Here is a 23,140-nt window from a genome sequence, read left to right on the forward strand (position 1 = left end):
AATTCTCACTACTGCAATGAAGTGGTTAAACATGTTCATTGTGATCTTATGAATTGGTTTTGCTAACCTTCTGCAAATTAGTAATGATCCAGTTACTAGTGTTCGTCAACCCTCCAAATATAAACTTAAATCCTATACCAAACTGTCAGGCTGTTTTAGAAACTGAGAAACATTAAATATAAGTTAAAATAATAAAAATAAGATAAAAGAACTTTATTCAGCTAAATAAAGTCTTCTGATACAGATCCCAGATGAAGTCATTCTCTAGCTATATAAGGAATCCTAGTAAAGTTTTCGCTGCATTATTTTTTTCATTAGAACTGGTTTCACTACTTTTTTCTTATTAGAGAAAAAAAACCTTATTTCTCAATTACCTTAAATTTTCCTGACAAGTTTATGTTCTTAATTTTTTTTTTTAATTTATTGAGGTATAACTAAAATACAAAGAAACACATATTTAATCTGTACAATTTGATGAATTTGGACATATACAAACACCTGTGACTACCATCATCACAAATCAAGATAATAGACATACCCAACACTTCCCAAAGTTCCTTTGTTTCCTTTTGTTTTTGTTATTCTTGCTTAAAAATAATTTAGGCTGTTAACGCTTCTCCTCACATATTACCCTATGTTGCTCAATCAGAAAGCATGTTTGTTATAAGGACCAGAAATGATTAAATTGTACTGATCTATTCACAATGGTTAATTATGTTGTCAAAATTCTTACAACAGCACTAACAGGCACCACTAGCTGGAACTATTTCATTATTCTGTAGAGCTCTTGAATGGAATTTAAGATACAGGGTTCCCAAATCTTGCCATTTTTAATTAGAACATATAACCCATTTCAAAGTCTACTCCATGAAGTTTTTCTTTTCTTCTCTGAGTATTAATATGGCTTTAATATATTCAGATATGAGATTTGCTGACCACCCTGCAAAAATAAAAATAACAAACCTTACTAAGGGACTATGGTTTCCTCTAACTAACCCTTTAAGGAAAAATGTTAGTCATGCTGATTAGTCTTTAACAAGTCAATGTTAAAATACTGTTAAATCCAATCTGCCAAGGTCTTAAAGCCTCATTTGTAAGATAATGAGAGAGTTAAAGTAGATCTCCAAAGTCCCTTATGGTTCTAAATATCTATAAATAGAGCATCTATTATGGAGTACCTTAATTTTTAAGCCATTTCCCCAACCTAAATCTTTTTAACGTTCAATTTTGAAATCATTTTAAACTTACAGTTTTAACAATAGTATAAAAAACTCCCAAATATCTTTCTCCCATACTCCCCAATCATTGGCATTTCACGTCTTCCTCCATATCTAAACACACACCAATATACACACACATGCAAGCACACACATACTTTTTTCAAAACCTTCTGAGAATCAATTACAAACATAATACTTCTAACACTTCAGTGTCAACTTCCCCAAAACAAGGAAATTCTCATATACAACCACAGTACAACAAATTAATGTTGATATTAATTAACTGATAATTAATTTACATTAATTAATTAATTAGGACAGTAATATCATCTAATCCACAGAACCCATTCAAATTACTCCAATTGTCCCAATAGCCCTAAATCTTTTTACTTAATATAAGGTATCTTACCAATATTCAGTAGGTTTTCTTTTTTGTAAAACTGCATTATTTTTACAGCATTCATCTAATAAGCTTTTTCTAAGATCATTCAAGACTCAAAGATGAACAGTAATGAAAAGGTAGTATATATACATATTCTCTTACAAGTTTGTGTATATGTCACCCAAAAAGCAAAAAAAAAAATATTCCAGAAGAATTTGGCTTCAGCTGACCCCAATGAAAGGATAATAAAAAGCAGATTCTTCTATAAATACTAAAGAAACATTTTCCTAAACTTCAAACACTATTACATTTATCACTGAATTAGTATTACTTTAATGTACATGCTTATTATCTCTAGAACAGTCTACATTAACAAAAGAAAATTGAGTGCTGATAAGGGCAGATAAAAACATTTCAACATTTTACACTGGATGATGGTAACTTCCTACTACACACTCACAGACATTCCATTACACCCGTAATTGTTAACCTATTCCATGAGAGGCAGTTACACTTCCCAAAGATTCCACTAAGAACCACTCCACCAATTATCTTGAACAACATAAAATAACTACTGTTAAATTTATTTATGTAATTAAAAAATCCGAGAAAGTCAGATCTCATTTTTAACAAAAAACCTTCACCAAGAAACTATGAAGATAGTATTTATAATAGAAATATAATTTATAGAATAAAAGTTATCTTCCATAATGGAGATTTAAAACTAAACTCTTTTACATAATGATTATTACAAAATTTTTGCATGAAAACCACTTACAGGACCCTCCGAAAGTTGCACCCATGACAAAATACAAAAAAATAAGAGCTGATTTAAGTAAATATAGAAGTTGATATAGAAAATGCTCAAATCAAACACTACCATAGAGCAATAATAATAATAATACATTTAATACATTCTCACACGTATGTTATCAGAATTTAAAGAGAAGAGGACCTGTGCATATGAGCTCCATAAGTGATTTACTAATTTTATTCAGTGTACCATGACTGTGTGTGCGTGTATGTAGATAAAAATACAGCAATATATACAAACATATTACTGGTGAAAAATCTTTAGGTGGCGAGAATACAGTATTTGAGATCTCATTTTTATGTTATCTGTGTTTTTTAATTTTCTACAATTCATATGCTGCTTTCATAAAAATACTTATTTTATATTTTAAAAAGTTTCAGGCGAAGTTATCACATCTTAAGGAATTGTTTAATTAAAACTGAACTACCAATTCCCAGATGCCTGTCATTTATTCATTTCCTCTTCATTTTCCTTTTCCTTTTCCCAATGCAAGAAAAAAGAACATTTAAGGTTGAGACAAGGAATTTTTTTCTCTTCACTCACAAAACAACACTAACAAATTGAAAAAGAACGACTAAAGAACTCTAAGAATGAAATTAAATCTATCAGGAAGAGCAAAGCATAAGACTATCTAAATCAATTTAAGCCCCATCTGCACAAAATACATGAGAAAATGAGCTCTATTCCAATATGCAAAGAAGGGGGAAATTATCATTATACACAAAAAAGCTGAGAACATAAAGAACAAAACAGTATAAACTTTTGCTGACTCAAGTTGGAAAATTTGATTCTAGATCAACACTTCCCATCCATGTCATGTATAGCTGGGTCCTTTAAGAAACTCAGTCAGTCCTATACCACAAAATCCCTTGGCTATCTGGCAGTTTAAAAAGCCATACGTGAAAATAAGTATTCTAATCAGAACCTGTCAACTTTTATTATCCCATGGCTGATCTGAGGTAGCAAACTCCTTCCTACTGATTACTATCTATAGTTAAACTAAGGAAATAGATCAGCTAATTATTTTTTAAAGAACATTTTGAAATAAGGGCACCTGGCTGGATCAGTCAGAAAAGCATGTGACCCTTGATCTTGGAGTTATAGGTTTCAGCCCCACATTGGGTGTAGAGATTAATTAAAAATAAAATCTTAAAGAAAAGAATATTTGGAAATATAAACAGATATGAAACAACATACATAAAGTAATGAAAATGGTCATATAAAATACAAAACGTACAAGTGACTAGAAAATAAAATATCCTAGTACTCAGACTTAAGTTTCTAAATATCATTCTCTAAAATACAATCAGGGCTTTGAAGAAATGGGTGATTCCAAACTGGGAAAGGAAAAAGTACAAGATGAGCCTAGAACATTTTGTAGTGCAAGAAAATAAGAAAATGCTCAAAAAATAATGGATGCTTACCAAGAGGTCATCTTGAGGGGTTCTAGTGGCCAACATCAGAAACAATTTAAGAAAGAAAATAGAATTACATATAACCTAAAGAATACAGTTAAGAACCCATAAGTCCATTCAGATATAAACGAATGAATGGAGGCAGGAAACGAGAAATTTTTTTCTTAAAATGGGATTTCAAATAAATGTAGAAGGAATGATGGACTTAGTCACCATTTGGCAACCACCACAGTAATAACTGTTTCAATCAAGAATCCTTGCATGGTGGGTGCTAAAATTAATGTGTGAAAATATGAGAGGAAAGAAAGGGAAAGTATAAAACAGCTTATGTGTGTCTCAAGGTATCTCCCCAGCAAGATACACATATGAATTATAAAGAAAAAAATAATAATTTCACAGTGGAGAAACTGGTATCATCCTAATTGATTAAAATTCTCACAAATACTGGGAGGAAATTCTTATTCCCATGGCTCCCACTCATATGACTACTTAAGAATACCCTGAAAAGGACACAACATCGTTTCTGTGATGCTCCTGCCAAAAGTGCGTAACATGAATCTAACCAAGGAAAACACCAGTCAAACCCAAAATGAGGGACATTCCACAAAATAACTGCTATGTACGCTTCAACGACATCAACAACATGAACAATAACAACAGATTGAAGACTGGTTCCAGATCAAATACTTAAGGCATGTGACAATTAAATTAAACATCTGATCCTGCACTGGATCCTAGACCAAAAAATATATATATACTAATGGGACAATCGGCAAAATTTTAAACAGGTCTGAAGTTTAGGTAACAGTATTGCATTCTTAATTTTAACGACTATACTCTGATTATTTAAGTATCTGTGTCTGTTTTTATAAAATACACACTGAGGTAGTTAAAGATAAGAGAATCATGGCTGCAACTTATTTTCAAATATTTCAGAGAAACGATATGGAGAAGAAATGACTGATATGGGGGGGGGGGAATGAGTAATAAGGCAAGTAAGATAATATGTTAACATTTAAGGAATTTCAGTGATGGGCATAAGGAATTTCTTACACTGTTTTTAAAACTTTTTTTTCTAAAAGTTAAATTATTTCAAAATAAAACTTTTTAGAAAAAAATACCACTTTTCACCAATCAGATGTGCAAAATTTTTTGAAAGATGACTAATATCCAGTGCTGGCAGAGGGTATTGAAAACCAAGCCTCTGAAACCTGCCTAGGAGAAAGCAAATGAATACAATCTTTTTGCAGGGTAATTTGGCTATTAGGGATGGTCTCTGACCCAGCCATTCCATTTAGAAAATTCTAACCCATTAAAAATAGTGCACTTTGGGGCGCCTGGGTGGCTCAGTCAGTTAAGCGTCCGACTTCGGCTCAGGTCATGATCTCACGGTCCGTGAGTTCGAGCCCCGCGTGGGGCTCTGTGCTGACAGCTCAGAGCCTGGAGCCTGTTTCAGATTCTGTGTCTCCCTCTCTCTCTGCCCCTCCCTGTTCATGCCCTGTCTTTCTCTCAAAAATAAATAAACGTTAAAAAAAAAAATAGTGCACTTTGTGCAAATGCACAAAAAATGTTTGGAAGGACAGGTACTAAACCATTAAAAGTAGTTACTCCTGTGGAAAGGAGAGAAGCCTAAGAATGAAAAGTAAAATGTGACTTGCTTTAACGTCTATAGACTTTTACACCCTATGATGTCCTTTCTACAATGACTTTTTACATGACTTTTTCATTTCAAAAATGTTAAACAAAAAGGAAAAAGACAAAGCAACCATGAGAGACTCAAAATTAGATAAAGCATGAATGAAGGGATAGCAAAAGTCCCAACACAGCAGGAAGGCCCATGCAGAGCCAAGAGCCAGGGCTGTTGGGAAAATCTACTTGGGAACAGACCAGTGAGATCTCTAGGAAAGACAGATGTCACAAAACTATGGTGAGAATAAAATATTCTAGAGCTGTGTTGTCCAACAAAGCAGTCACTAGGTAGAATGAAATGTGGTTGGTTCAAAATGACATTTTAGAGTAAGACTTACAAGGGATTTCAAAAAACTAGATACAAACAAGAGTGTAAACTATCTCAATATATACTGGGTATATATATTGGGTATATATTGGGTAGCTCAGGTACCTTGGGTAGCTCCATCAGTTAAGTGTCCAACTCTTAATTTCGGCTCAGGTCATGATCTCACATGTGAGTTCCAGCCCCTCATCAGGCTCTGCACTGATAGCACAAAGTCTGCTTGGGATTCTCTTTCCCCCTCTGTCTCTGCCCATCCCCTGCTCATGCTCTCTCGCTCTCTCTCAAAAGAAACAAACTTTAAAAAAATTAATAATAATAATAATATATTTATACTGATTATGTACTGAAGTGATAGAATTTTGGAAATAATGGGTTAAGTAAAATGTTATTAAAATTAATTTCTCTTGTTTCTTCTTACTTGTTTAATGTGTCTTACCAGCAAATATAAAATTGCATTTGTGGTTTGCAATACATTTCTACTGGACAGTGGTATTCTAGAGACTTTTTTAAAAAATTTTTTAATGTTTATTTATTTTTGAAAGAGAGAGAGAGAGAGAGAGAGAGGGGGGGGGGGGGGGGGGAGGGGTAGCGAGAGGGAGACACATAATCTGAAGCAGGCTCCAGGCTCTGAACCGTCAGCACAGAGGCCGACAAGGGGCTTGAACTCAAGAACCACGAGGTCATGACCTGAGCCAAAGTCAGATGCCCAACCTACTGAGGCACCTAGGAGCCCCTTCTAGAGACTTTTGATAAAATATTCAACTTGCTCCACTACATCAGATTCTATTAAGGATACCATTTATTTCCAACACATCACTTCAAAATAACAAGTTTGGTTCTTATGAATGATAACCAATTCTCTATTGCTTTGCTTTCTTAACCACATATATGGATGGTAACTATTCTATACATGTGAAGATCTAACTTTTCCACTGATCAGGCAACACACAAATTTGAAGTCATTATTTTACAATGCAAGATACCTTTAAAAAGAGAAAGAAAGATACCCACTACATCCCAAAGAACAAATTTTTCTTTTGTAAAAATCAGGAAAAGTCATTAAAATGTGTATATGAACATTCATAGAAGCATTATTCATAACAGCCAAGAAATGAAAATGTCCACTACTGATGGATAAATAAAACATAGTATAACCAACCACACAATGAATAATTACTCAGTGATAGAAAGGAAGTAGTCACGTACACTTCAACGTGGATGAATCTTGGAAAACATGCTAAGTAAAAGAACTCAGTCAAAAAAGACCACATATTGTAGCATCCATTAAATGAAATGTTCACAATAGGTAAATCTTACACAGGCAGAAGGCAGATTAGTGGTTGTCAGGTGGTGAGGGATTAGGTGGAAATGGAAAGTTACTGCTAGTGGGTATAGGGTTCTCTTGGAGATGATGAAAATGCTCTAAAACTGACTGAAGTAATAATAATACAACTCTATGAAGATACTACAAGCTTTGAATTGTACACTTTAAAACAGGTGAATTGCATGGTATATGAATTATATCTCAGTAAAGCTGTTATTAAAAAGAAAAGCAAAAAGTTAACCAACACGGAAATACGAAAACAAAAAATTTTTTCATATCATTCTTACTGAGAACACTCTGAGGTCTTTCCTTTATTCTGATAGTCCATTATACACTGAATAAGATGGTTATTTTCATCCAACATCTGAAATAAAATTAGAAAAAGTTTATTGTAAATCCAGTGCATCATGTTAAATTTTCAAAAATCTTTCAGATTTCTAGAAATGTTTATTCATAGGAACTGAACCCATTCAAGTCTTCTCAATCTTATTCTACACCTCTGGAATGATATGTTTAATCAACAATTTTTGAAATAATTCTATTCCAATTATTCACCTTTTGAATTATTACCTGAAGCCCAGAAGAGGTTTCTTTTGTATTCAAACATTTTATTACCTCGACTGCCTGTAATAGAAACCTTAGCCTGTCCTGACTGAAAGGTAAGGGTCTAAGCTGACTTTGCATCATTCTTATGTTTTGCAGTAGTAAAGAAAAATTTCGTCTTATCCACAATGAATACATGAAAACGCCAGCTCATGAGGCTTGAGGAGATAGCTGGCTAGTTTCCCTGTGTTATACAGTATGGTTCTATGATTCTCCAAATATGGAATAATCAACTAGACAATTTATAAGCATGTACAATATTTATTAGACTTTATGAGCTTACCTTAAAATTAAGTCATCCCAAAAGTTTAAAAACAAAGCACGTATCAATTTATCATTCTATAGTCTCATAGCAATTCAAAGCAATATTGGATTTAAGGGTCAAATAATTCCTCTAAACAAGGTGGCATTGAGGAAAGAATACTGATGTGGCAATGAGAAGGCCAGTTAGTTTTAGTGCCAGCTTTGCAATCCTTTGCAAAGCACTTATGATTCTAGAGGCTCAGATTTATCTTAAGGTCAAGGGACAGGAGTAGATGTCCCTCCTGAACTTGGCCCACATTTCCCAAATTCAATAAGCATAACATAATACCAAAATCACTCTATCTGAATAATTTAATGTACCTCTTTTAAGTAAAAAAACACAAAAATCCATTTAACATTAATTGTGACTTTCTTCCTGCATACGAATAATTTTCACTTGCTAAAAAAAAAGGAAAAAAAAATACTGACATCCTCTTCCAAAAAGTGTACTTATTTCTTAAATAGAATCACTGGATGCCAAAAAAATGTGTCTTTAAAATCCATTAGTCCAGTCTAATGATTTCACAACGTATCTTCTCAGTCGATTCCTCAACCTAACAAACTTCACCATTAGAATATATCTTCTCATTTCTAACATCAATCCCTCACACTGTAAAATAAGGCACTGAATTTGGAATCCATGTTCTCTTCTCATCTGAGAATGAAAACTAATTGATCTGCATCTCCTGAATTAATCACCAATAAACATCTTAAGATGTATGGAAGAAAAACTTTTTGGAAAACCAACCCACCCACCAACCTCAGAACTCTTCTACAGTCCAAAAATAAAAGTAAAAAGTGAATCCCTCCAGAAACCTGTTTTTCGTGTATGTACTTGCAGCTGATTGCCAGCCTGCAGACTTAGCCCAATGCACTGTATGAATGCACTGCATCTCCAGGCACTGACAAGCGGGTTTGTTCATAAAATAAAGCAACAGTTGGGCAAATGTCAAATGCCACACCAGAAAGAACTTGACAGTGAACAGAAGCCCATTAACATAATCTACTAGGCATACATCGGTGCCCTGACTGGTACGAAAAGTTGATTTTTCTTCAACTTCCGTCCTCATCTCCGTGTATACAACAAAACTGAAATATTTAAGGTAAACTGCTAGATTTAGAAAGTAACTTTTCAAAGTCCGGCTGACTAAAATTGAGAATACTGTCTTGCTCATAGGCAACACGGGGTAGCGGACAATAAAGAACCTTTGTGTCCCTAACTGGCAGTAACACAGCAGCGACAGAGGCACTACCCTCTAAAAAGGGACGCACCTCCCCGACTATTTATCACGCCTTCTGCAATAGGTCACGATTATCAGACTGTCTCCACCACTAGACTCCAAGTTCCATGAAGGCAGGGACCATGGCTCACCACCGTAGCCTCAGCACCTAGAGTAGGCGCTCAGTGAGTATCTCCTGATGTACACGGACAGGAGTGAATCCGGGAAGGAGAGGAGAACTCCGAGGGTAACCCCGAAGTCCAGGGGGCCCTCCTTCGCCCGCCCCTCGGACTCTTGCAGCGTCCCCCCTCCCCTCCAAGTTCTCCAGCGAGCTCCCCAAGTCGGCCGGAGTGCGCAGCGCAACGGAGGGCGGCGACCCGCGCTCCGACTTGCCCTCGGCCTCCCGCGACCCAAGATCGTGTGCGCGAAGCAGCCGCGGCGCGCTGGGCGGGGCGACGCCTAAGTAACTCCGGAGCGACGCGCGGGGCCGCGGGGGGCGCCGGCTCCGACAAACAGCCGTTCCCCGCGCGGCCGCTGCCGCCGGGCGCACGCGCCCCGCCGCCGGAACGCCGCCCCATCCCTAGAGAAATCCAGCGGCGGTTACTTGGGCTTTTGTGCCTGTAGGAAAGAGCCCAAACGCGCTAAGGACTCCGTGGGAGAACCGGTTCGCCGCCTTCCGCCACCCACTCAGGCACAGCCCGCGGCTCGGGTTCCCACACACGACCGCCTCCCAGCAGGCCCGCCTCCGCCCCTGGCCCGGCCGACTCCCGGGCCGGCCCCGGGTGGCGCTCCCAAGGGCAGGATGGGCCTGGCATCCCCGACCCCACAAGGCGTCACCTTCTGAATCGCAGCGGGAGTGATCTCCCCCTTGCCTCGCTGCCTCGGGGCTGCGAACGCAACAGACATGTTGCCGCCGTCACCACTACGGGCAAGTCCCGAGCGCTCCGGGTGAACGGCAAACTGGGGGAGAGACGCCGGCCTCTCGGGCCGAACCACCTCGGGAATGCGGGGAGGGGGGATGCTCCGGCGCCGAACGAAGAGCCGGCCGGCCTGGCCTACAGGAGTTACTCCGGACCATAGAAGTCCTCTTTTGGCACGTTACCAGCGAGGCATTGCCTCGCAGCACTGCCCTGCTCTAGGTAGACCTCTTATCCTTCCTCCTTTTGTGACCCGCTCCCCCTCCCTTTTGAGCTAGTGGTAGGGCCGCGCCCCAGTCCTCCCTCCGCTTCAGCGATTCAGGAAATGGTCCCGCCGCCGCGGGAGAAGGAGAGGCTGGGGCAGACCCTGTCACAGGAAATGCGAGCGGCCCGAGCCGGCCCGCCCCTTTCGCGCGGGTGCAACTTGCCTCTCTCTCCGGCGCGCTGAAGCCTCCCTCCAAGTGCGTTTCGGCGCTCGGCTCTAGATCTGGTTCAGTTTTTCCAACTTCATCTTAACCCCGCGCCCCCGGGGAAGTAGTGGCCGCCCCAGGTTGTCCGGGCACGGTGGAGAGGAAAGGAGGAAGGTCAAGACCCTCAAGTTCGTGCAAACCCGTGGAGCATCTGCCGAGATGTGCAGAGGTGTGCAAGGTCTAGGTGAACGCGGATTCGCTGGTTTAAACGGCTCGGCTACGCCCCAAAGGCGCACCTCGGACTTCACAGTCTCGCACGCACACACAAGCATGCCTAACAATTTGAAAGTAAACCTTACCCCGAATCGGGAAACGAGGGCTGTGTCCAATACTCAGGGGCAGTCGGCCAACTTGGCTAGAGAGCCAGAGGAGAGTAGTTCGCCTCTTGGGACAAGCCCTTAGCAGAAAAGTGCGTTGATTTCGTCTGACTTGGATCTTTGGGATTAAGTTTTGAGATAGGACACCTTCACTCTTTTACAATTATATACTTAATGCCTTGTAAATTAGGCCCAAATTGCCAGGCTTCAAATATGCGTGCGGCGGCGGGGGACCCAAAGGTCTCTAATTATGGCAGGAACACAGGCAAATGTGGGTAATGTGCTGGAGGAGGGGCGAGGCAGGTAATTCTGTAAATTTGGACTTCCATATAACACAAAGGAAACGTTTATGTAAAATGTCATCCAACACTAATGAGGCTCAAATATCAAGCCCTTCCTTTACATATAAAATAAACTGGAGGGGCACTGGGTGGCTCAGTGGGTTAAGCGTCTGACTTTGGCTCAGATCATGATCTCTCAGTTTGTGGGTTCGCAGGGCTCCGCGGTGAGAGCTCAGAGTCTGGAACCTGCTTCAGATTGTGTCTCCCTTTATCTCTGCCCCTCCCCTTGCTCTCTCTCTCTCTCTCTCTCTCTCTCTCAAAAACGTTAAGAAAAAATTTTTTAATAAACTGGAAAAATTAAGAAAAATGTGTATTTTAAAAAATATTTGTTTCAAATACATGCTCTTCACAAAAGGTCCTAAATTTCATTGAGTAAGCAAATGTGGGTGTATTCTGTGTGCTAGGCTTTATGCTAGGCACCTAGGATTCAACTGTGAATAACGTGGACATGGAACCTGCTCTCTTGGAGTTTATATTCTGATAGGGCTGACAGAGTAGAAACAAATATGTAAATATGTAAACTTCTAAGAAAGACTAGAAGCCTAACAAGGGACTGAAAGAATGATGAGCACTCACATGAATTAGGGTGGAATGCCTTTAAACTGACATCTAAAGGATAAAAAGACTCAAGCCATCCTAAGAATAAAGGGAAGAGAACGTATACTCCTAATAGTGTTGTCAACAAATTTTTATCTTTCACAACCCTAAGCCTTAAAAAACAAACGAACAAGAAAAAACCACTATTATATTTGGAGTTAATTGTAATCACATGAAATTGGAAAAACTAGAATTTAGAACAGAACCTACTTCTTGTCCACCATCAACACAGTATGTCCAACACCTGGCTTTCATCATCATGTCTTGATGTTTACAGGAAAGTACTTTAAATTGTTAAGAGCAATATTTCAGTAGGAAAAATGAAACAATCTTACAGCTCCATTTATGTCTGCTTGGCAGCACCAAAATCTTAACATGAACCTGTGGGAGTAGTCTGAATTTCTGTATTACAGTAGAAAAAAAAAGAGTGCCAAGGAGACTTACATTCCAAGGAGGTACCCAAAGATAAGTACCTTCTTTGTCTAAATTTTAGCTCCCCAACATCAGGAAAAAATCAATGAAAAATAGGTAACAGGTCAGCCGAAGGTGTTTATTTCTTCAGAGTAGCAGGTTAGGCTCTAGGGTACTAGGCATAAATAACCACAGCCTTCTCTGTGATGGCATGTGTGCCATAAAAATACCATTATTTTCTATGTCCATCACATGACATTGATAGGGGGCCACTGGAGTAAAGATCCAGCTAGAAATACAAATGATCTTCTAAGAGAAGACACTTTAAAGGGACCCTATGTTTACTCTCAAGCTTCCTTGGTAAACACGGTCAGTCAGCTTGAACTGCAAAAGTAGAAAATTCAGATATCGAGCATAAAAGTTGTAACTTGGAGGAAACTTTTTACAATTTTGGAGTCTTTATAACTGTAAGAGCCTTGAGTTAGGGGAAAGACAGTTTGGGACACAGAGTAAATCTTGTCTCATTTGACCATTAGTTTGGGGAGAAAGGAATCCCAAAGTACAAATTGAGTGGTAGCAGATTTGGGAGAAAAAGGAGAATAAAGAGTACCCAGTACTTAGTTAAGGAGAAAACAAAAAATGAAGATGGGAAGTTGACCCAAGTCTGAGAAATGACTCTAGGAACTTAAAACTGACCTACCCAGGCAACCATTTTCCCAACCAGAAAAATCAGTCCCATTATTTAGATTCATCTTGGTCTGAGATATCTGAAGACAGAATTGAGGTCATATAACAAAGAGGTGAAAGGGTTTTTTGTGTTTTTTTTTGTCTGAGAATAATCCTAATAGAACTATACGGTGGTTTAGAATAAGTAAAATAATCTACATGAACTATTCATTCTTGATTATTCATACCAATGAATATAGACACTTTTAATGAATGTAAGAAAATTGTCCATGTTTGATTTTTCAAATGTTTCAATTTTTTGTGTTACATGAATTTATATTCCTCAAATGTATTTCACCAAACTGATAAAATGAGGTGTTCCAAGAATATGCTTAATTTTAAGTAAAACTATTATCATGGCATTAAAAATTATTTTAGTTCACAAAAAAAATCATACATGTATAGATAATTGAGATTACTTTCATCTAAGCATTTCTTTAATACATATTGTTTTATAATAATATTCAGCTAAGTGAAATAAATCATACAGAGAAAGACAGATACCATATGTTTTCACTCCTGAGAAACTTAACGGAAGACCATGGGGGAAAGGAAGGAAAAAAAAAGGTTAGAGAGGGCGGGAGGCAAACTATAAGAGACTCTTAAAAACAGAACAAACTGAGGGTTGATGGGGGGTGGGAGGGAGGGGAGGGTGGGTGAGGGGTACTGAGGAGGGCATCTGTTGGGATGAGCACTGGGTGTTGTATGGGAACCAATTTGACAATAAATTTCATATTAAAAATAATATTCAGACTATCATATTTGCTGATATTTGAAGCCCCTTTGCTGCCATAAATTCCTTGAATACGGGGAGGGGGCACAGACCAAGCCTGTTTGCTCATAATTGGGCTCAGAGCAAAACCTGTCAGGTAGTATCTTTCAAAATATTTCTGCTCACTGTCTCCATGGCATTTGATGACTTATTTTGAGTTGTGGCTTCCACACATTTCAAGACTATAAGAAGAACAGCATATATCTATATAAATAATCATTATGCTAGGCAAAACCAAATCACCTTTCCCAATTCTCCTCAAAAGACTATTTCCAATTCTCCAGAAGGTTTCATTCAAAGTAGACTATAACAAAGACTACCCAGAGCATTTCCATCTCTTCTTACATTATCAAGCATTGAATGAATTAAGGAGGAGCTGAATCAAATATATTTGGGGAGTTAATGCTATAACAAAGTATTGCTTTTCTAAAACAAGCTTTTATGTGAACCTTTATTCAATCTTAACTCACTGTGACAAATGCACAGGTTTGGAGTCCCCAGTTCTTCCACCTTTGGCATGACACCGGACACTACATTTCATATTTCATTCACCTTCCTGAAAAATAACCACCCTGTCTAAAAGGCTATTAAAAATAAGTGTTTAGGGACACTACGGTGACTCAGTCAGTTGAGCATCAGACTTCAGCTCAGGTCATGATCTCACAGTTTGTGGGTTTGAGCCCAGTATTGGGCTCTGTGCAGACAGCTCAGAGCCTGGAGCCTACTTTGGATTCTGTCTCCCTCTCTCTCTGCCCCTCCCCCACTTGTTCTCTGTCTCTCTCAAGAATAAATAAACATTAACAAAAAGAAATAACAGTGTTTATTATTTATTATGCACTACCACTAAGTGACTATCTTAGACTAGACTCTTTAAGATTGTCCCAATTTTAATGGATAAAATATGTAAAAACACATAGGATATTATAAATTACTAAACAAGGATAAGATTTCTACTTAATAATCTAATAGAGAAAAATACATACTTCAAGACAAGAAATGGTCTAAAATACCTAATATGCAGTCTACCCTTAAGAAATGTTTTGGCTAGGTAGCTCTTTCTGCCCATGGGTCCTGTCTCTGTGCTTTAATTGCTTTAATCAGCTCCAGACTCCCATCACTCCAAAACCCCATCAATACTAATGGTAGATATAATTATAAGAAAAAATATTTGGGGGTGCCTGGGTGGCTTAGTCGGTTGGGCGTCGGGCTTAAGTCATGATCCCACAGTTTGTGAGTTCAAACTCCACATCAGGCTCTGTGCTGACAGGGTGGAGCCTGCTTGGGATTCTCTCTCTCTCCTTCTCTCTCTGCTCTTTCCCCCCACCCCGCCCTCTCAAAATAAATAAACTTAAAAGAATAAAAAACAATTGTTTTAAAAGTAAAACTATAAAACTTCTGCAAAAAAACAAATAGCAGAGAATCCTCATGACCTTGAGTGAAGCAGACATTTCTTAGATAAGACACAAAAGGCAAGAAGCATAAAAGAAAAATTTGATAAATTGAGTTTCATTAAAACTAAAAACTCTGGGGGACACCTGGCTGGGTCAGTTGGTACAGCATGTGACTCTTGATCTCGAGGTCATGAGTTAGAGCCCCACATTGTGTACAGAGATTGCTAAACAAAATGAAAGCTAAAAATTAAATTTAAAACTCTGTTCCTCAAAGATATCATAAGAAAATGAAAAGGCAAGCCTAGGGTGCCTAGGTAGCTCAGTCAGTTAAGCAACTGACTCTTGGTTTTGGCTCAGGTCACCATCTTGCTGTTTGTGAGATCGAGTCCCACATCGGGCTCTGTGCCAATAGAGCAGAGCCTGCTTGGGATTCTCTCTCTCTCTCTCTCTCTCTGCCACTCCCCTGCATACATGCTCTCTCCCTCTCCCTCTCAAAATAAATAAACTTTAAAAAAATGTAAAAAAAAAAAAAAAAGAAAAAAGAAAAGGCAAACCATAATCTGGGAGAAAAGATAATGAATTTATGAAACATTAAAAGAATTTGTATCTAGAATATATAAAGGACCCTACAACTCAATATGACAAACAACCCTACTAACAAAATGGACACAAGACTTGACACATGACTTGGAAATGATTTACGAGTGGCCAATAAACACATGAAAAGTAGTTCTCCATCATTAATCATCATGGAAATGCAAATTAAAGCCATAGTGAGAAACCACTACATACCCACTAAAACTTCCAGAATTAAAGAGTGACATCATAACACTTCGAAAAGTATGTGGAACAACTAGAAACATTCATATATTGCCTGTGGGAGTACAAATGATACAACTACATAGAAAAACAACTAGTGATTATTATAAAGTTTAACATGCAGCTATCGTATGATCCAGCAATTGCACCCTCGGGTATTTATTCCTTACCCAAAAGAAATGAAAACGTATTGCCCACACCAAGACTGGTACATGAGTATTCATAGCACCTTTGATAAAAATACCGTAAAGTTAGAAACAACCCAAATATTCAACACATGTGAACAGATAAATAAATTATGACATATTTATGTAATAGAATACTACTCAGGAATAAAAAGGGCTGAAATATTAATATACACAGCAAAATGGATGAATCTCAAAAACATAGTTTGCATAGAAAAAGTCACACAAAAGGGTACTGTCGGTTCCATCTATATAAGAATCTAAATAAGGCAAAGTCAATTTATAGTGACAAAGTAGGTCAGTAGTTGACTAGGAATGAGGATGGGGGATATGGTGACTGCAAAGGAGCAAAACGGAATGTTTTGAGATGATGAAAATAATCTATATTTTTATTGTGATCATAATTACATGGGTGTATCCATTGTTAAAAATTCATCTTTAAATTCTTGTTGATATTGCACTGAATACCTAAATCAATTTGAGTTTGCCAATTCATGAATCTGATATATACCTCCCCTTACTTAGATCTTCATTAGATTCTTCCAATAATATTTTAGTTTTTTCTGTGTAGAGGTCTATATGTATTTCCTGGAAATATACTATACACATGATATCTTTTTTTTTTAAGTTTATTTATTTATTTATTTAGAGAGAGAGAGAGAGAGAAAGAGAGACCAGGGGAGGGACAAAAGGAGAGGGAGAGAAAGAATCTCAAGCAGACTCCGCATTGTCAGTGTGGAGCCCAACATGGGGCTCAGTCTCATGAATCGTGAGATCATGGACCTGAGCTGAGATGAAGAGTTGGACGCTTAACCAACTGAGCAACCCAGGCGCCCCACTTAAAATCTTATTTCATTTCCCTAATTATCTGCTTTTGCTTCACAGAAATATAGTTGATTTGTTTTATGTCAATCATGTGTCCATCAAGCTTCCTAAATTCACTAATATTAGCGATTTATCTATAATTTATTTTGGACTCTTTATTACATACACAATTAGGTCATGTAAAAATGATATGATTTTCATTTCTTCCTTTCCAATACTCAAAGTTTTTCTTTTTTCTTGCCTTATGTTTCTTAAAAAGAACTCCAGTTACAAAGTTATATAGAAGTGACAAGAGCAGGTACTCTCAGGTATGTTGCTGATCTCAAATTTAAAAAAAGTTCCAATATTTAACCATCAGAAATGATGTTTTCTGGAGGTTTCTTGTAGATCCCCTTAGCAGATTAAGGAAATTCCTTTCAATGTTTAAATTATGAGTCAATAAGATTGTATGAGACAGTGGATTTCGGCTCTTCGGCATTTATCGAGGTAGGGTTTACTCCCATTTCAAGAGTCAGCAAACTTTTTCTATAAAAGACCAGGTAGTAAATATTTCAGGTTTTGCAAGTCGCTTTGGCTCTGTTGCAATTATACAACTCTGTCATTTTAGCAGGAAACAATAATAGACAATATAGAAAAGAATATGCTAGTTGTTTTCTAGTAAAGCTATATTTACAAAAATAGGTATAGTGGCCAGCCAGATTTGGTTCCTGGGCAGTAGTTTGATAACTCCTGTTTTATTCTGTTAATGTGGTGAATTACACTGATTGCTTGCTAGAATAACTCAACTTAGTTGTGATGTACATGTGATGTATATTTTTTTGTATATTGCTTGTTTCTGTTTATTCTTTGCTTAGGATTTTTATATACATGTTCATGTGTGAAAATGACCTGCAATTTTCCTTTCTTGTACTATCCTCAGGTTTTGCTATTAAGATTATGCAGTTTCATGGGCATCTGGCTGGCTCGGTCAGTGGAGCATGTGACTCTGATCTCAGGGTCATGAGTTTGAGCCCCATGTTAGGCATGCAGCTTACTTAAAAAAAAAAAAAAGTTAGGGGTGCCTGGGTGGCTCGGTCGGTTAAGCATCCGACTTTGGCTCAGGTCATGATCTCACGGTCCGTGAGTTCGAGCCCCACGTCGGGCTCTGTGCTGACAGCTCAGAGCCTGGAGCCTGTTTCAGATTCTGTGTCTCCCTCTTTCTCTGCCCCTCCCCTGTTCATGCTCTGTCTCTCTCTGTCTCAAAAATAAATAAACGTGAAAAAAAAAAGTTATACTGTTTCATAAAACATGTACGGAAGCAGTCTCCCTTTTGCTATTTCTGTGATGACTTTATGTAAGACAGGTGTTATTTCCTTCTTAACTTTTCCATAGAATTCACTAGTGATACCCCTGGGCCAAGTGTCTTTGTGGTAATGTTTTGTTTCTGGATTTAATTTCTTTAACAGATTTGGGACCGCTGAGACATTTCTCTTTTTTCTTGCATTAGTTTTATTATGTTTTTCTATAAACCTGTACTTTTACTCTAAATTTTCCAATTTATTGGCATGAAGTTACTTATAACTTGTTAATGTCATTAAGATCTACAAGGCCCTCTTTTCATTTTTCATATTGTGTCTTCTCTTTTTTCTTGATTACTCCTGCCAGCCATTTATCAATTTTATTAGCTTTTTTAATGGTATAACTTACAGTTTTCTTTACATTCCCCATTATATATTGTGTATTTCATTGATTTCTGTTCTTTATTATTTTCTTTCTTCTACATTCTTTGGGTTTAATAAGCTGTTTTTTAATGTAACATCTTAAGGTAATGATTCTTAGTCTTTCTCCTTTTGTTTTATATATATACATATATAATGTTTATTTATATTTGAAGGAGTGAGAGAAAAAGAAAGAGAGAGAGAGAGAGAGAGAGAGAGAGAGAGAGTGTGTGTGTGTGTGTGTGTGTGTGTGCGGGAGGGACAGAGAGAGACAGAGACAGAATCTGAAGTAGGCTCCAGGCTCTAAGCTGCCAGCACAGAGCCTAATCTGACTCTGGCTCAGGTCATGATCTCCTGGTTCATGAGTTCAAGCCCTGCATCGGGCTCCACACTGGCAGCATAGAGCCTCTTGGGGTTCTTGTTCTCTCTTCTCTCTCAGTCCCTCCCTTCCTTGCACTTTCTCCCAATAAATAAACAAACTTTTAAAAAATACATTTCTTAATTTTCAAATACATGGGTGTTTTCTAATTATGTTACTAGGAATACTTAATTATGTTACTAGGAATACTTAATTCCAGGAAATTAAACCTTTTATCATTACAAGATATCCCTCAATATCTCTTGCTATCCATCTTGACCTGAAGTATACTTTGTTTTACTATATACTGGCTCTTTTTTTTTTTTTTTTACATTTATTTATTTTTGAGAGACAGAGTGAGACAGAGTGTGAGCAGAGGAGGAGCAGACAGAGAAGCAGACACAGAATCTGAAGCAGGCTCCAGGCTCTGAGCAAGCGGTCAGCACAGAGCCCGATACGGGGCTCGAACCCACAAACTGTGAGATCATGACCTGAGCCAAAGTCAGACACTTAACTGACTGAGCCACCCAGTCACCCCATATACTAGCTCTTTTTGCTTAGTATTTGCATGATATCTTTCTCACCCTTTTACTTTCAATTTTTTTTTACCTCTTAGTTTAACGTTTATCTCATGTTGCATATAGGTGCAATTTCTTTTTTTTTTAAGTTTATTTATTTATTTTGAGGGAGAGAGAGCATGTGCAAGCAGTAGGAGGGGCAGAGAGAGAGAGGCAGAGAAAATAATCCCAAGCAGGCTCCGAGCTCTCAGAGATTATAAGTATTAATGTAGTTATCTTGAAGGCTACTAAAATACTATTTGCTTTCTATTTTCCATGTTGTTATATGTTTCTTTTTCTTTCTTTTTAGTGTTCTTTTTTGTTATTACCTTATTATAATAAAGTATTATAATATACATGGTTACATATTTTTATATGGTTCTCTAAGAAAACCCCAGAGATTATGCATTTTGGATCCATCAGTCTAATATAAATTAGAAATTCTACTACTTTCTGAAACAATGAAGGGAAGTTAGAATATTCAACTTCATTTGTCCTACTCAAATTATATATTGTTTTTTCAATATTTTAATACTATTTATAAGCCCCTAGGGACTATTTTATTCAGTTAATTTTTTTTTATCTTATGCATATGTTTACTCTTGATGGTCTTTATTTCTTCCTCCATCTCCAAATTTCCATTTACGATAATTTTCTTCTGCCTAAAGAACATTCTTCAGTATTTCCCTCAGTGAGTGTTTGCTAGTGACTAATCCTTTCTGGTTTTGCATGAAAAAAAAAAACCTTAATTTTGCCTTCAATTTTAAAGGTTATTTTCATTAGAAATATATTATCATACCAGCTTTATAGGTATTTTCTTTTAGCATGTTGAAGGTAACATTCCATGTTAGTGTAGAAGTCAGCTGATAGTGTTATTATCTTCTTTTTTGTAATATACCTATGTTTTTCTTTAGATATTTTTAAGGTTTTCTCAGTGTCTTTGGTTTACAGCAGATTTATTGTGTTTTTTCTAAGTGTGAATTTCTTTTATTTATCCTGCTTATTGTTAATAGTTTTTCTTAAATCTGTTGCTTGATTCTTTGGCCAGTTTGAAAATTTCTAAACAAAATATCTTCATATGTTGTTTCTGCCCTGTTTTTTTTACCTCCTATTATCTGGTACTCTAACTATACATACATTCAGTTTTTCAACATATCATGTTTTAGATTATTTTTCAGTGTTCTCTTTTTATCTCTCTCTGCTTTGATATGGAGATTTTATATATATATATATAACTATCTTCTAATTCCCTACTTTTCTCTTCAACTAGGTCTCATTTTCAGTCCAATTTTTGAGCACTTAATCTCAATCAACATAGCTGTCATTTCTATACTTTCCAATAGGTGCTTCATTAATAGTTCTTGGGGCACCTGGGTGGCTCAGTTAGTTGAGCTTCCAACTTGATTTGGTTCAGATCATGATCTCATGGTTCATGAGATCAAGCTCCACATTGGGCTCTGTGCTGATAGCACGGAGCCTGCTTGGGATTCTCTCTCTCTCTCTCTCTCTCTCTCTCTCTCTCTGCCCTTCTCCTGCTCACACACACACTCTCTTTCTCTCTCAAAATAAATAAACTTTTAAAAATTCTAATTTTTGCTTTAAAAACTTGACTTTTATCTTTGGAAACACATACTGTGTGTTCTTTTTCTCGAAGTGACAAATTTTGTTCCTTTTCAGAAATATCTGCCCAAATATCTAACTCTGAATAACCACAGTGTGTCAGCCTCTCTTTAGATATAAATGATGTTCCATGAGAAAGGGGGCTGGGTCAGCTAGCAACTCAGAGATTTACAAAAGTGCTTTTTCTTAGGGCACTGGGGTGGCTCAGTTGTAACGCATCCGAGTTTGTTCGCCTCAGGTCATGATCTCACAGTTTTCAAGTTTGAGCCTCACATTAGGCTCTGTGCTGGCTCAGAGCCTGAAGCCTGCTTCAGATTCTGTGTCTCCCTCTCTCTGCCCTGCCCCCACTGACACTTTGTCTCTCTCTCAAAAGTAAATAGACATTAAAAAAATTTGTTTAAAGTGCTTTTTCTCAAACTAACCACCTTGCTTTGAAGGTAGTAGAAGTACCTTATTTGTACTTCCCATTCTGTACATTAAAAATATAAGTATTCATGACTCAAGATTTGATAAAATTAGTAATTTATTGCTTCTTCAAAGACATTCTTTTTAAAATTTTTGTTAATGTTTATTTTTGAGAGAGAGAAAGAGATGGAGCACGAGTGGTGGAGGGACAGAAAAAGAGGGAGACAAAGATCTAGCAGGCTTCAGGCTCTGAACTGTCAGCACAGAGCCCAACGCGGGGCTTGAATTCATGAACCATGAGATCATGACCTGAGCCGAAGCTGGACATCTGACCAACAGGGCCACCCAGGCGCCCCCTTATTCAATGACATTCCTAAATGAAACTGGCATTTTTTCAAATGACTGCTCAGTGGTAAAGAATACAATGTATACTAGTATAGTCTGGTGCTACTGTCTTGATTCATACTAAGGCTCCAGCAATTGTACCCATTTCTTTTGCACTGCAAATGTAAATATTCATACAATGAAAGGATAAATACTGTTCTAAGATGATCACTACAGTTTTCACATTGTAAATCCCTTGAAAGTATTTTGGGTACTTCCAAAGATCTGTGGACCACAGTTTGAGAAACACTGCTGATGTGGGGCTGCCAAGTGAATGCTCAAGAAAGAATTCTTGAGGCATTTTTGGTGCAAAAAGCTGCTTTTATTATACTTCAGGGACAGGACCTGTGGGCAGAAAGAGCTGCACTAGGATTATGAAGAGTGAATGCTTATATTCTGAAGAGTTAGTGGGGGTTGGGGGGGGGGGGGGTAACATAAGTCCCTAAGGAATTTGTGCATATTGAAAGCAAGGTCTTCAAGACCTTGGAGGGTCCTATTGTTAAGATAAGGTTGCTTTTAGTCTGTAATAAAACATCGACATTAAAGTAGCCATGAGTTCCTAGAGGAATGTCACACTCTTCATGTCTCAGGTAATTATCAGTGGGCTCCTAGTCGTAACACTTAATTTTAGCTACATTTCTCTTTCCTTTGCTCTCCTCATCAACGGCCTTATTCCAATCATTAACTGAGATGATGCAAAACTTAGTGTTAGTCCTTGTGAGAAAAGGTCTATTTTTGGTTCATTCTTACTTCTGAGTCGTGGTCCTTTGGGTCCCAAACAAAAACTTAGGTGTTTACCATGACCCCTATACTTTGACAGGCTTTGAACTCCAATTTTTGTCTACCAAAAGCCTGCTTCACTAATCACCTAAGCTTTAGGAATAGACAAATACCTTAAGGGGAAAATTCTAGGCTTACCCCTGTGAGTTTTCCTTCTCTTCTGAATCTTCGCACCATAACTTCATTCCTTGTTAGCTATTTGGAGTCAGATTATATATTTGAAAAAAATGTGTCCATTATTTCTAGTTGTTCTCAATAGGAGATCTGGATCAA

The 23,140-nt window shown here is 37.6% G+C and overlaps 1 protein-coding gene across 5 annotated transcripts in view; it reads right to left on the reverse strand.

Annotated features, from left to right (window-relative positions):
• The window catches only part of SS18 (SS18 subunit of BAF chromatin remodeling complex), an 87,473-nt gene extending 76,660 nt beyond the window's left edge, over positions 1–10,813 (reverse strand). The window contains exons 1-2 of one of the 5 annotated variants that reach the window (XM_027068676.2): positions 10,641–10,813; positions 7,457–7,533 (exon numbers count right to left, since the gene is read on the reverse strand). In XM_027068676.2, the coding sequence (XP_026924477.1) occupies positions 7,457–7,533 (77 nt within the window). In that variant the 5' untranslated portion in view covers positions 10,641–10,813. Of the gene's footprint in view, positions 1–7,456; positions 7,540–9,347; positions 9,593–10,132; positions 10,431–10,640 lie in introns of those variants that run through there. The other 4 variants (XM_015076147.3, XM_015076149.3, XM_053206385.1 and 1 more) reach the window with 4 other exon arrangements.
• Between the last annotated feature and the right edge of the window lie 12,327 nt (positions 10,814–23,140).

The sequence above is a fragment of the Acinonyx jubatus genome, chromosome D3, assembly GCF_027475565.1.
Source record: "Acinonyx jubatus isolate Ajub_Pintada_27869175 chromosome D3, VMU_Ajub_asm_v1.0, whole genome shotgun sequence".
Taxonomy (NCBI): Eukaryota; Metazoa; Chordata; class Mammalia; order Carnivora; family Felidae; genus Acinonyx; species Acinonyx jubatus.